The sequence below is a fragment of the Passer domesticus genome, chromosome 9 (assembly GCF_036417665.1).
Source record: "Passer domesticus isolate bPasDom1 chromosome 9, bPasDom1.hap1, whole genome shotgun sequence".
NCBI classification, from domain to species: Eukaryota; Metazoa; Chordata; class Aves; order Passeriformes; family Passeridae; genus Passer; species Passer domesticus.
In genome coordinates, this window is record NC_087482.1 from 16,635,910 (window position 1) to 16,649,447 (window position 13,538).

The window sequence follows — 13,538 nt, forward strand, 5'->3', positions numbered from 1 at the left end:
TCTGTTGGGGTAGAATGCACAGAGCTGGGAGCAGGGCTGGGGCTGTGACAGGAGCTCTGAGAAACTTGCACTGCAGTGCAGGAGCTGCTTGTGCCACCTCAGCCTGCTTTCCCAGCAGTGGCCGTTCACAAAGCTTTCCTGCACCAGCACGGGGACACGCTGGCTAGCAGTGACATGCAGAAACTTCTCTGGGAGCTCATTTGGGATGCTGCCCTGAATCAGGAAGGTCTGGGCAGAGAGGGAAAGATGTTCTGCGAGGGATGGCTGTCCAGCAGTGAGCACATCAAGAGACCCAAGGTGGTGACTTAGGTCGTGGCAGTCCCTCCCCGAAGAGCTTCAAGAGAGGAGCATCAAGGAGCAGAAAGCTGGAGCCGGGCTGTGTGAGAGGGGAAGGAATGTCCTATCAATCACAGGAGCCTTCTTAAAAATTAGATGGATAACAGCGACTATAATTATAATAAAAATTACAGTCTTGTTTCACGCAGTATGGGAAAAAAGCCCAGAGCTGGAATAGAACAGAGAACTTTTGTGGAGGATTTTGTGAACAGCTAGCTAGTTGACAAAGGTCACACTGATATAATACCGTTAGTTAAGCAAGAAGGAGATGAGGATAGGAGTCAGCGGACAGTGTCCAAACCTGGCAAGGGCACTGAGCCCTTGGTGCCACATCAGGATGGGGGAGAGGATGGTTAGTTAGAAATATGAAGAAAAGATGTGGACAGCTGCAACATAGTAGCCACAAGAATGCTAAGGTAGGTGTAGTTAGCTGATAAGTAACTAACCAATAATGAGCTCACCTTTTGCAATATGTATTGGCCTCATTAACACCAATATAAATGTATGTGCCTACCAATAAAGTTTTGAGATTTGCTGATCACTCATATTGAGTGCCGCATTTCTTCCGCCGATTACCACAAACTTTGATGTGATCTTTTGCTTGAGCGAGTGTGGCAGATGCAGGCTCATTTATTCCTGTTTTTGGACTTGACTTAACTTTTAGTTCAGGGAGATTAAGACTCAGGCAATATAGATGGGGGTATTTCCTGCTGGATTTCTCAAGTGATGGAATGTAGGAAGGCCTTCCAGGTGGAAAGAAGTGACGGAGTGCCTGTCTCAGATGAAGAAAGCGAGGCACTGCAAGAAACCAGCATGCCAGGGAACTGCTGTCCTGGGCTCACGAGTCCGACTGACGGTGGTCCTGCAGGCCTTTGCCCATGCCTGCTCCAGCTGGGCCATCTGCAGCCAAAGCTGGAGGTGTGAGTGCAGCAAAGCTGCTGTCCAAGGAACGCAGCACAGCTGCTGTTGAGGCTGACTGTTGCCTGCAGTGTGTGGGGAGGATATTGCCGGCAGCAATTGCCCGAGAGATGCTTGAAGGCATCTCTGGACAGTGGGCTTTTGGGGGGGTCCTTCTACTTCTTGCTCGGGCGGTAAAGATTGTCCCAAGACAATGCTCTTCCCTTTGAAGTGATGAAGAGGAACCACTGAGCTCCTCACCCTTGTTCCTCTCCTCTGCTCTCCACAGCAGCTCCAGCTGCGCCTCTGCGCTGTCTCTCATGGGCCTCTCTGAGATAGCAGCAGCTCTGAGATAGCCACCTCCTGAGAGGGCAGCCCAAGGCTCTGTTCAGAAGAGAGCTGTGCCTCAAGCCTTGAAGCAAGCCTCACAAACTCTTCTCATATAGACACCCACACTTGCAGCCTTCCAGATGCACAACTGAGAGCTGTGGGACATATGCACGCTCATGCCCTGCAGTGCCCTTTCTGAAATGCCTCGGCTGCTTCTGAGGGAGCTGACATGCCACTGCAGCAGCAAAAGAGCTCTGGATTCAATGGGGTCCGGCAAAAAGCGTACCTGGCATTTGCCTTGTGTGTTGCTCTGTCCAGTGGCCAGTGCCTTGGTTTGCCACCTCATCCCTGCTCTCTGCCACTGGGGCCGGGAGGGGCGGGCCCGGGGCTGTGGGGCTGTGCCGGCCCCGCTTCCCGGGCCGCAGCTCCAGCTGCCGCCGCTGCCTGGGAGCGGCCCCGCTCCGGCGCGAGGGCCGAGGCGCCGGTGCCGGGCCCCATTGGCCGCTGTCGTGCCGCCGCAGGAGAGCTCCCCGCCGTGTCCCGGCTGCAGAGAGCGGCTGCCGGGACGGTTCGCCTGGGAGTCTGAAGCGAGCGTGGCCCAGGGAGCGGAGCCGAGAAATAGAGACCGAAGAGAAAGGGGCAGGAAGCAGAACGGAGAGACAACGGGAGCAAAAGAGGGCCAGGGAACGGGGCTGGAGCTGCGGGAAGGGGCAGCAGGGACAGAGGAAGAGACGCAGAATGAGCAGGAGGGAGCAGGAGAGAGCGAACGCTGGGCTGGGGCGGGATGGAGACTGTTGAAGAAGCTTTGCAGGGACAACAAAATAGAGAGCGAGTGGCAAAGAACAGCAGGCAAGCAAGGGACTGGCAATTGGCTAGAGCAACACACAAGGAGAAGCCCAGGGGCAGTTTTTGTATGCACTCCAGTAAACCCCGAGGTGTTTTCCTGCTGCAGTGGTCGCTGCGAGCCAGCGGCAGCAGCTGGGGCTGAGGCCCGGCAAGCGGGGCCGGCACAGCCCCGCAGCCCCGTGCCCGCCCCTCAGGGCCCCGTGCACAATGGCGGCAGCAGGGGACGAGGAGGCCGCGGGCTGCGGGCAGCGCTGCCGCCCCGCCGGGCCACACGCCGCGGGCGGCTTCAGCAGCAGCACAGGAGCTCTGGGGACACTGGTGCCGCAGCTGGTGACGGGCCGCCGAGCAGCACAGTGGCGCGGAGGGCAGTAAGGGAGAGCCTGGGCGTGTGGCCCCTTAAGGAAAAAAGGAGGGCCGTGTTCATCGGTGCCTCCCCTGGGGCAGGAATGGAGGGCCCGAGATGGCGCTCAGAGCCAAGGCCGAGGCAGCTGGGCAGCCTGCCTGGGTCCTACGTAGGAAGGAGATGTCACCAAGACACCCTCCAGCCTGCTCTGGCCCTCTGCTCATTATGGGCTGCGGCCTTCACGGTGGGCAGTGATGTGTGCTTGATTCCAGAGGATGCCATGGGCCGAGTTTCTGCAGCTTGTCAGCTGCATAGGACTCTTACGAGCCTTGGAGAGAGACCCGAGGGGTGGAAATCTGTCAGTGCCTCTTTGCTTGCAGCTGGAAACACCTGGGGCTTAAGTAGTGCTTCAGGGACAACCGTACCAAAGGTGCTCTAGAAGGCTGTCCAAGAGCTTCTGAGCGTAGGTTGCCTGGCACACATAAGTCATGCATATTTATTTGCCAGAAGAGCTGCTCGGTTAAAAGGCCAGCAGTGTTACCTGATATCTGCAGCAACCAAGACATTTGTGTGTGTCCCGTGGCGGTGCCTGATGGTGTCCGAGGACAAGGCAGAGGGAGCTCAGGGGCTCTGGATGACTGCTTGAGGGATCTGGGGCGCATGTGGTATTTTCTTCCCCCACGTGCAGTGAGCCAGACCCAGGAAGGCTCTAGAGGTGAATAGGCGGCAGCCTGGTGTTCCCAGCAACAGTGTGGGAGTTTGACCGTGGGTTACTCTACAGGACAGCAGGCCTGATGGTGGCACATGGGCTACATCTGCCTGAAAGGGAAAAAGGCTCTTGGCTCCAGAGTTAGCAGGGCTCCTTGAGAGAGCTTTAAGTAGCATTGGAAGTGGAAAAGGGAGTAAACCAGGCTGACGGGGGAGATGCGTCAGCACTGCACAGCCATGTTTGGGTGACAGTGGAGGATGGAAGCAGTGCTGCCATCAAAGGTCATGAAAGTGTAGCAGAAGTCATGGGAAAAGCAGGTTTTTGCCACAATTCTTTCAGACAAAAATACTACCAAAGAAACACTCTTGAATTTGGGCTTTTTACAGCAGCCTTCATCCAGGTCTTCTTCTAGGGAATTTCTGAGGAATAAGACATGAGTGCCTCTGCATTCCCATGCACAATGCTGCCTCCAAAATACTCCAGCCCTTCTCCATTTGGCTCCTTCCATTCCTGTGCAGAAGAAGGAAATTCAGTAGAGGGGAGGTGCAGGAATTCACAGGCAACGTGGGCGTACATTGGGGCCTTCACAGCCATCACTTTGTTCTGAGGTCACAGAGCTCTGTTTGATGTCAGGTTCCAGAGCCCCACTGTGCTCTTCAGTGCTCGCTCTGGGCAACACTGCAGCAGCAGCAGCAGCAGCAGCAGAGTGTTGCTAGCAGGGGGGATCATGGTCCTGAGCCGCTACCTCCTGCTGCTCTTTCTCGTGGCCCTGCCAGCCCAGAATGCCCAGAGTGCTCCAGCAGCTGGGCAGGGAGCAGGTAGGCAGGCAGGGGCCAGCACACAGCCCTGGCTGGCAGCAGCGGGGCCGGGAGCAGGGATGGCTGAGCCAGGAAGGCAGCACGGGGCAGGCAGAGGGGCAGAGGCTCCAGGGGAGGTGTGAGGGGCTGCAGCTGCTTTAGGGTGCAGCATGGAGAGAGCTTCCTAAGGAGCAAGGATGTGGGGAGGGTCGGGTCAGGCCCGGAAGCTCAGCACCAGTTCTCCATCACTCAGCAGTGGCTGTCCGTCCCTCCGCTCTGGGTGTCCAGCCTTCTGGCCCGGCTCCAGGGCTGACCCGCACACAGATCATGTGGGCACGCCACGGCTTTTCCCTTCATGTGGGAGCTGCCAGCTCAGTGTCCCAAGGGCAGCCAGACCCCCCTGCAGCTGTGAGGATGCAGACCTGCTTGAGCGTGCCCTAGCAGTGCCTTCCACATCCAGGCCTTGAGGTGTGCCCATCAGGGCAGTGCACGTGATGGTAACTTCTTGTGGGTGTTTGGTTGTAGTTGTGGACACAGAGAGTGCTCTTTCAGGCCCTGAGCGAGGGGCAGATACCGTGCTGACTCCGAGCTGGTACCTCAAGCGTGAGTAGTCAGTCTGTCCTGCCTTCACAAAAAGGAGCGCCCCTTTTCCCTGTTTTATTCACGAGAAAAATACCGTCATAGGTTAACGTGCTTTTGTAAATCTAACAATAGGGATGAACGATGACAAGGTTCCTGAAGAGTTCCCTGAAGGATTGCCGGATGTTCCAGAGGAGCTCCTGGCAGCCTTGCATGAAGCCCCATCTGGTTAGTATATCCCACTCTGTTAACCCTGGCAGCCGGGAAGCTGAGCTTTTGCTTCCTGTAGGCATGTGCTGTATCCTGGACAGGCAGAAGCACTCAGTCAGAGTCCTGCTGCAGGCCCACTCCATTTCACAGCTCCTGCAGGGAGCCCTAGAGATGGTCCAGCACAGCCTCCGCTCGCAGCTGTTCTTCCAGATGACTGCCAGGGGCTTCTCCAGCTGCTGCTGCAGTTGCAGCATTCCTGGCCAGGGCTGCTCTGTGCAGACATTGGCATCCAGATGTTGGGCAAAGGCCAGTGCTGAATTTGGGTTCGCCACACGCTCAGCACAGCATGGAGGCAGCAATGACATCAGAGCAAGCCTTGGCTGCCCCTTGCGAAGCTCAGGCTCAGGGACGGGTTGAAGCTGGAGTCCAAGGGTGAGGGGGAACCTGAAGGTACTCCTTCTGTGGGTCATTTGGTTAAGTCTTGGCTGGTTTGGGTCTGCACTTCTTGTTGCACTGCAGAAAATCCAGCTGTCGATTCCTTCTGTCTTGGGGGGGACAGCGGCCTCGTCAACGCCGCTTGCCGGAATGCCCAGGCCATGGTACCGTGCTTGTGCTGAGGGGCAGTGGCTTCTGCTTAATGTGTGCAATGTTTTGTTTTTCTGAAGAGACAGATTCTGAGACTGTGCCGGAGACCTTAGCTGTGGAAGAAAGTGACAGTGTGCCAGGCTCACATGAAAAAAGAGAACCAACAGAGGACACCAGGACACTTGCTGAGCCTGAGGAATATTCAGGTGAGTGCTTGCTAGATGCTGTCTTGGGCAAAGAGCAGCATTTCTGCTGTATCCCTGCAGTGCTCTCCATGGGTGAATTGCAGGTGCCCAGCACGCAGCCCGGGCCTGCAGCCCGGAGGAGTAGATGGGGCAGTGCTGCTCCCTGGCACACACTGGGCTCTTGTGCATGAGAGCTTGATGGGATCCCTCTTGGTCCCTGATGCTAAGACACCAGAGCCAGAGGAAGCCATATCTGAAGACAACATCAGATGTCAGTTCTGATCCACTAGCAGTGCCAGTCCTTGGGCAGCTGAAGCACACTGTGGGGTTATGCCTAGTGCAGAGCACAAACGCTGACTCTTGCATTGTCTCTTCTCCTGCCAGGGTCATCCGGTGGGCAAAAAGCCCAGACTGCTGGACACTGTGACCCGAGCAAGTACTACATCCTAGTAGGGACAGTAGCAGCCTCAGCTTTGCTTCTGCTTGGGGCAGTGTCTGGCTATCTAGTCATGCATCAGCTGCTGAAGAGAGACAGGTGAGTTATTAATTGCTGCCATTGGCAAGGAAGTCTTTGCAGCATGCAGGAGCGCCCAGGCGGCTCCTAGCAGGGCTCTGAGGAAACTGTGCTCCAAATTCCTATCTGTGAGGAGTCTTCTTGGAAATCTGTTTCTACAGGAGGAGCCAGGAGGACAAAGAGGCAACAGGACAGGACTGGGACTCTTCCTGGGAAAGCTGTGGTCAGCCTAGAGGTGAACCACAGTCAGGAGAAGGAGCAGGAAGCAGCGAGAGAGCCCAAGGCAACGGGTTCAGGGACAGCTGCCGCCTGTTTCCTGAGCTCTTTGCAGCAGAGCTCGCCCAGCTGCACAAGAACATGAGCGCAGACCCGTCACCTCTGCCCACCTGCTCCTTCTGTGCTCTGGCTGACAACACCTCTTCACGGGACCACTGGATTTCCCTGGAGTCACCTCAGCCCACAGCATCCTCTTGGCCCTCCTACCAATACCTGCAGGACTACTATCTGTTAGAGGATGAAGATTAGTGATAGTGATAGATGGTTAGTGATAGTGATAGCCATAAATAGTGATAGTGGTAGTGATTCTTTTAGTGATAGTGATAGGGACACTTGATATTAGAGGGTGGTGGTTGTTTTAATGATAGTGATAGTTAATATTAGAGGATAGTGATGGTTTTAATGATAGCGTTAGTTAATATTAGGGGATAGTGATTGTTTCAATGATAGCGTTACTTGATATTAGAGGAGGGTGATTGTATTAGTGATAGTGATAGTCATAGATAGTGATAGTGGTAGTGATTCTTTTAGTGATAGTGATAGGGATACTTGATATTAGAGGGTGGTGGTTGTTTTAATGATAGTGATAGTTAATATTAGAGGATAGTGATTGTTTTAATGATAGCGTTATTTGATATTAGAGGACAATGATTGTATTAGCGATAGTGATAGTTAATATTGGAGGATGGTGATTGTTTTTGTGATAGTGGTACATTTAGTGATAGTGATACTTGGTATTAGCAGACAATTATTGTTTTCTTGATCTTGATAAATAAATATTTTTCCAAAAGCAGTAAGTTCTTGCCTGGTGTGGCTGTTTCTGTTGGGGTAGAATGCACAGAGCTGGGAGCAGGGCTGGGGCTGTGACAGGAGCTCTGAGAAACTTGCACTGCAGTGCAGGAGCTGCTTGTGCCACCTCAGCCTGCTTTCCCAGCAGTGGCCGTTCACAAAGCTTTCCTGCACCAGCACGGGGACACGCTGGCTAGCAGTGACATGCAGAAACTTCTCTGGGAGCTCATTTGGGATGCTGCCCTGAATCAGGAAGGTCTGGGCAGAGAGGGAAAGATGTTCTGCGAGGGATGGCTGTCCAGCAGTGAGCACATCAAGAGACCCAAGGTGGTGACTTAGGTCGTGGCAGTCCCTCCCCGAAGAGCTTCAAGAGAGGAGCATCAAGGAGCAGAAAGCTGGAGCCGGGCTGTGTGAGAGGGGAAGGAATGTCCTATCAATCACAGAAGCCTTCTTAAAAATTAGATGGATAACAGCGACTATAATTATAATAAAAATTACAGTCTTGTTTCACGCAGTATGGGAAAAAAGCCCAGAGCTGGAATAGAACAGAGAACTTTTGTGGAGGATTTTGTGAACAGCTAGCTAGTTGACAAAGGTCACACTGATATAATACCGTTAGTTAAGCAAGAAGGAGATGAGGATAGGAGTCAGCGGACAGTGTCCAAACCTGGCAAGGGCGCTGTGCCCTTGGTGCAACATCAGGATGGGGGAGAGGATGGTTAGTTAGAAATATGAAGTAAAGATGTGGACAGCTGCAACATAGTAGCCACAAGCATGCTAAGGTAGGCGTAGTTAGCTGATAAGTAACTAACCAATAATGAGCTCACCTTTTGCAATATGTATTGGCCTCATTAACACCAATATAAATGTATGTGCCTATCAATAAAGTTTTGAGATTTGCTGATCACTCCTATTGAGTGCCGCATTTTTTCCGCCGATTACCACAGGCCTCAACCCACTACTTTTATCCCAGCAAGTACAGTGAGACAAGAGCACTCTTTTAGATCCAGTGCATTGAATTCAGCAAAGCCTCCCCAGCCACTCCCAGCTGAGATGTTCAGGAATCAAAGGAGGAAGCTCCACCATGATTTCATTGGCAGTAATGGGGACACGCCTCTGGAAGTGCTGCCAGCTGAGCCAGGGGCTGGGCCTGGGGGGGACTCATGTGCCCCCATTGCTCTCTCAGGGCAAATGCCGTGTGTGCAACACCAAGGAAGTGTAATGAACACTGCCTCGGGGATTTCATACAGACAGAAAGGCCAAATGGAGTAAACTTTGGTTTAATGATAAAAACAGATTGTGTCTCAACAAAGACAAAATGTAAAAAGTTGAAGCATAGAAACACCAAACCTGTTACATTTATTGCTAAATCTAACACTACTAATACATCTTTAATAATAGTTATATATCTTAGCTAATAAACAGAGGGATTCCTATCATGTAAACTAATAGAAGAATAAACAATCCTAAAAACTTGAAAAACAATCTTATTTCTATCTAGTCCTGCAGACGCATAACTCTTGCTAGCCTGGGGCAAATGCAGGGCTAATTTGGCCTTTTCTTCTTGGGGAGAGGCTGTGCATCCTTGCGTGGGCGATGTCTTCTCCTGTGCTTGTTCCTCTCCTTGATGGTTTCAAACTCCCTGGAAGACAGGAAACAAACCATCCATTGTTAACTCCATACACACCATTAAGCCAAGTGCCGAGATCTCCCTTTTTGGATGAATTTCCATCTTTTCAGGCTGTGACAAATTGGTAAAGTGATCAGCACCATGAGTCTGATCTTGCTGGTTTCAATTCTTTGAAATGTCTTCCTCCTTTTGCTTCATCCTAGGTTTAATTGGATCAGCAGCATCAAAGCAAGTTTTGATGCATGTGTTCCTGCTTGTACGAACTGTGTCTTGTTGGGGCATGGCAAGGTTTCACTGGGAATGCTGGGTTTGAACGAAGCTGTTTGGGTTTCAAGTGGGCTGTAAGCTTGAGCAGGGCTGCCAGGGGCGATCCTGCAAGTGGCCTCAGCTTGCCCTGTGGTGCCTTTGGAAAGGGTCAGCGTGCTTTAGGCCAAAGGGGCAGCTGGGAGCAGAAGGAGGAGGAGCTTGCGCACCGTTGGCACTGCCCGCACGGAAAGGGGCCTCCCGCCGGCTGGGGCGGCTGGCACGGTTGGCAGCAGGGACACTCCGCGCTGCCAGCCCGCTTGTGGCTTCTCTTCCCTGTCTCCCCAGTCTCCTTCCTGGGAGGGCTTTTCCTCCTCTTCCGTTTGCCCGCAGTCTGGAAATCAAAGAATCCTTATCAGTGCTTCCTTCCTCTCAGAAAGCTGGAATTCACAGCATCCACCCCAAAAATCTATTGGCCTAAGCAATTTCTTCCAAACCCCGAAGAGCTGAGAAAAGGGCTGGATATGGCAGTGGGCTGCGGCAGGCTGCCAACCATGGAGGTTGGAGGAAAATACTCCCCTTTACCACAGCTCTAAGGGGGTGGGATAAATACGTGGCTATCCATAGTTCTACATGTCTGATTTCTACCTCTCTGCCTAACATCTATTTATCTCTGGTTTTCCTCCCCACATGTCTAGGGCATGGCTTTTACATTCAATCACACTAGTGAAGACACATGATTACCCATTTTCTCCTACCCAAAATAATCTCTCTCTCTCCCTCTCTCTGTCTCTCTCTGTGAAGCAAATTGCTCTCTGCCAGTAAGGAAAGTATTAAAGGTGCCATGGCACTGGCAGCTCCTTTTTGGGGATACGCTGGGGTGCTACAAAAGATCTCTAAAATTTGGCAGCATCTCCATGAAGGCAGCCCAGATGGCTGATGTTAGCAAGCAGTGGGGAATGAAAGGTGTGATTGGAATCTGAGGGTGCCAGCCCTTGAGAAACCGATTTGTAGAGAGTCAAAGCCCATTTTGATGGTGGTGCTGCTTTGTTGGGTCAAAGTTGTGCTCCACAATTCCGTATTTCAGGGCAGCAGCACAACAAAAGTCTGGGCAGCACCCGCTGCGCCTCTCCCAGTGCGTGGGACCAAGGGAGCCTGGCAAAGCGGCGTCTGGCATGGCTTGCCAGCAGGGTTTGTGCCCTTCTGCCAGTTTCTTGACCCTGCTGGCATGTCTGGATTTTCTTCCCACTCACCTGAGCAAGAGTGCTGCTGGCAAGTTTCTGCTCTTTTTTCCAGCAGTAGTAGTACTCCACACACTGTGCCACAGTCTTACTCGGGATCTGTTGTGAAGAGCAAAAGAAGGAATCTGAAACAGCCGTCCTGTAGGGTGCATTGGAGAACAATGAGAATACAGAGTAAAGTAGGAATTAAAGTCACGGAGAAAATTGAGGAGGGTGTAAAATGAAATGAATATGCAGGAGTCAGAGAGGCATTATGCAATGTAATAAACCGAGTATTGTGCTACGTGGTGCCACATGTAAGGCACAGATCAACACCAAGTCCCTCTAGCAGAGTTCTTCTTTGCCCCGTTCACTGCAGTTATCCCAGCACAAGGTGTTGTGGAAGCAGCAGCACACCTGGGAGACAAGTCTAACAGAAGAGAGCTTTGTCTTCCAAAACAGCCTGGAGAGAAGGGCTGCAGAGGCCGGATCATCATTTTCACACAGGCCTTCCATGTCCTGTTCTGTGACTACTTTAACAGTTTTGGTACTTGAGAAGAGAGGGACATAGGTACAGTATTTGGTACCAGCAATAATCAACATGTCCCTTCTGATGATCTGCCAAGGTGAGAAATGTCCTGTGGCTTTACCTGCTTCTGGATGAGATGGAAATCCTTGCCGTAGGTGTGGAAAGCCTTTTGGAAGGCCTCCTTCTCCTCAGGTGTCCATCTATCAGAGCCTGGCAAGAAAAAGCAGCAGCTGAATTGATCCCTCTAGCCACTTGAAGCAGATCCCACTGGATGCCGAAAGCAAGCTGGCGCCAGCCGTCATTCACGTGCGTGCATGTCTGCTCCCTCAGAAGGTGATGAAGACGAGAGCAGGCATTCCCCAGGGAAAAAAGCATGGAAAACAAGTCAAGCTGAAGGAGTAGATGCTGGTGCTTTCCCTGTCCCCAGAGAAGGCGAGATCGTGTGCCGGTTTTAAGCACAACTAATTGAAGCAGAAATGCTTGACACGGCCATTAAGGGCACGGCAACATGTGTCAGTGAAGGAAGAAGCTGGGCTTGGGTTACCTGCATAATGATAATCAGCCAAGGGATGGCCTTGAGCTGTTGGAGGACCCCCTGAGAGCAACATCTCCAGAGCCTCCTGCAAGATGCAAAGGAAAAAGGCTTGAGCTGCCCCACAACACAAAAAAGGAGCCAAACCCCACCAATGCTGCCCTTCAGCCGCTTTGCTTCTTCAGCTGAGGATTCAGGCCACTGGCTCTCATATGGGTCAAAGATTGTGCTTTGCTCCCAGTCCCTCATTTTTGCTGCCCAGCCCTTGGCTCCTGCTCCCCAAGGGTAGCATTTTCCTCTCCAACTCCATGATTTTGCTCCTCCTGCATCCTGAATTGCCTCAGCTGACTGAGGCTTCTGGGAATTGTCCCTCAAAATGTCTTCGAGAACACAGATCTCCAGGAGGTTTTCAAGGCAGCAGGCTGCAGGACCCTGCGGCACTGCCTCCAGGAGAGATCTTGTCCCTGCTGGAGCCATTTGGGCTCAGCCCTGCCGCAGCTGGACGAGACACAGCAGGCAGCGAGTGCTCTGCTGCTTGTGAACTCCCTTCTTCAAGGAGCAGCTGTAGTGGATGTCAAAGGAGTGCAAGGAGGGGTGGAGGAATCAATTTGCATTCCTTAGAAAGAAGGGAAACAGAAGTACTGAGATGCTTTACACTACTTCTGTGATGGGTTTCTGGCATATTGTAATACAATTATCTACAAGCAGGAAATCAGCAGGCTGCTAAAAAATGACAGCAGAGAGCTGAATACCCCTAGTGCTGAAGGGCAAGGGATTTAATTTGTTCCTATGTTGGTAGGGATCTCATTCTGTGATAAGGTAAAGAAACAAATTGCAAGTAAAATAAATCTGTGCACATCCGTATTGAGACACTCTGACTGGCAAGGTGTCTGGATGTTGTGTGCATAAGAATCTCTAACCAAATACCAAATTCTAATTGATTTTCACAAGTGAATTCATACTGGATTTCACAAAGGCAGTTGTCAATGCTCTGCAGGTGAGCAGCTTCTTGAATTAGGAGAAACTCCCTCACTATTCTGAGCAGACTGCATTCTGAAAGTGCAGGTGAAAGAGTTAAAAAATCTCATCAAATACCACTTAGCAGAGAAAGGATTTCTAAAAATTGCATTGTAAATAGAAGCATATTTTTCTGATTTTACTTTCATTGTTCTGTAAAATTAGGATGACTTTTATGAATAATGAAGAAATGAATTTCTGTTTATTGAACATAAGAAATTCTTTTTTTCTTTACAAATGCCAGCATAGATTAAATACTATTTCTATATTTCAGAAAGCTGTGGGAGAGCTGTGGAGAGTTCTGTTTAAATCACCCCAAGTGATTTCTAAATAACTTCTAAATTGTTTAAATCATCTCCAGCCCATCAGAGAGGAAACTCTTTTTGTTAGAGAAGCAGCTAACTCTGTCTTTTCATACTTGAATATCTGATGCTTTGAATAATACGTGACATTTGAATGCTGATTTTGCACTTGGGACCCAGATCATCTACCAATCTTTAGGGATATTGGGACCTGACATCCATCTCAGCAGCTTGCTTTATGCAGTAACCAGCTGCAAGCAACTTAAAGAACATCAGCTGTGAGAGTCACTCCTAAAACTTCCTGTCTCCAAAGTTAAATTATTTAAACAAATACTACAGTTTTTTAATAAGATGTAAAATGTATAAGGAAGCTTTCAGAATGGCTTATTGAGATATAAATTGTCTGTGATTGACTGGAAATACACCTAGGTGCTGTGATGGTACCTTTTTGCTATGGAAGTGTGAGCCTGTTGTTACTCAGGAATGACAGACTTCATTGTCAGGAACAAGAGGTTCCATAGAGCAAGGAGTTTCCAACAGTGCAAACCAGCACCAACCATTTTGCAAGTCAGGACAGCCTTCAATCATGTTTGTTTCTGAGTTTCATATTGGATGCTCTCATGACTGTTTTCTTTTCACGGACTCATCTGGAAAATGTGGAGATCTTGA

General features: G+C 50.9%; 2 protein-coding genes across 3 annotated transcripts; one reads left to right on the forward strand and one right to left on the reverse strand.

Annotated features, from left to right (window-relative positions):
* Positions 1-4,622: 4,622 nt before the first annotated feature.
* Positions 4,623-7,404, forward strand: LOC135307245 (uncharacterized). The gene is made up of 4 exons (XM_064431828.1): positions 4,623-5,065; positions 5,713-5,838; positions 6,202-6,352; positions 6,493-7,404. Exons 1-4 carry the CDS (start codon positions 4,975-4,977, stop codon positions 6,854-6,856), a joined length of 732 nt encoding a protein of 243 aa, XP_064287898.1. The 5' UTR covers positions 4,623-4,974; the 3' UTR covers positions 6,857-7,404.
* A 1,271-nt stretch (positions 7,405-8,675) lies between these two features.
* Positions 8,676-12,073, reverse strand: LOC135307246 (zinc finger protein 541-like). 2 transcript variants are annotated; one of them, XM_064431829.1, is made up of 4 exons: positions 11,563-12,073; positions 11,140-11,228; positions 10,523-10,609; positions 8,676-9,038 (listed from the first exon to the last, which is right to left on the reverse strand). In XM_064431829.1, the coding sequence occupies exons 1-4, from the start codon at positions 11,624-11,626 to the stop codon at positions 9,030-9,032; spliced, it is 249 nt and encodes an 82-aa protein (XP_064287899.1). In that variant the 5' UTR covers positions 11,627-12,073; the 3' UTR covers positions 8,676-9,029. The 2 variants fall into 2 exon arrangements, 1 of the variants encoding a protein (XP_064287899.1); XR_010367956.1 differs by lacking the exon at positions 8,676-9,038 and adding an exon at positions 9,639-9,663 and having other exon boundaries at positions 11,140-12,073.
* Positions 12,074-13,538: the final 1,465 nt, after the last annotated feature.

Bases quoted from the DNA above. Each gene is read 5' to 3' on its own strand.
- LOC135307245 (XM_064431828.1), top strand. From the start codon at position 4,975: ATGAACGATGACAAGGTTCCTGAAGAGTTCCCTGAAGGATTGCCGGAT. The intron at 5,839-6,201 runs GTGAGTGCTTGC...TTCTCCTGCCAG, and splicing joins TGAGCCTGAGGAATATTCAG to GGTCATCCGGTGGGCAAAAA. The intron at 6,353-6,492 runs GTGAGTTATTAA...CTGTTTCTACAG, and splicing joins CAGCTGCTGAAGAGAGACAG to GAGGAGCCAGGAGGACAAAG.
- LOC135307246 (XM_064431829.1), bottom strand. From the start codon at position 11,626: ATGTTGCTCTCAGGGGGTCCTCCAACAGCTCAAGGCCATCCCTTGGCT. The intron at 11,229-11,562 runs GTAACCCAAGCC...TTTTCTTGCCAG, and splicing joins GGCTGATTATCATTATGCAG to GCTCTGATAGATGGACACCT. The intron at 10,610-11,139 runs GTAAAGCCACAG...TCTTCACAACAG, and splicing joins TCCATCTCATCCAGAAGCAG to ATCCCGAGTAAGACTGTGGC.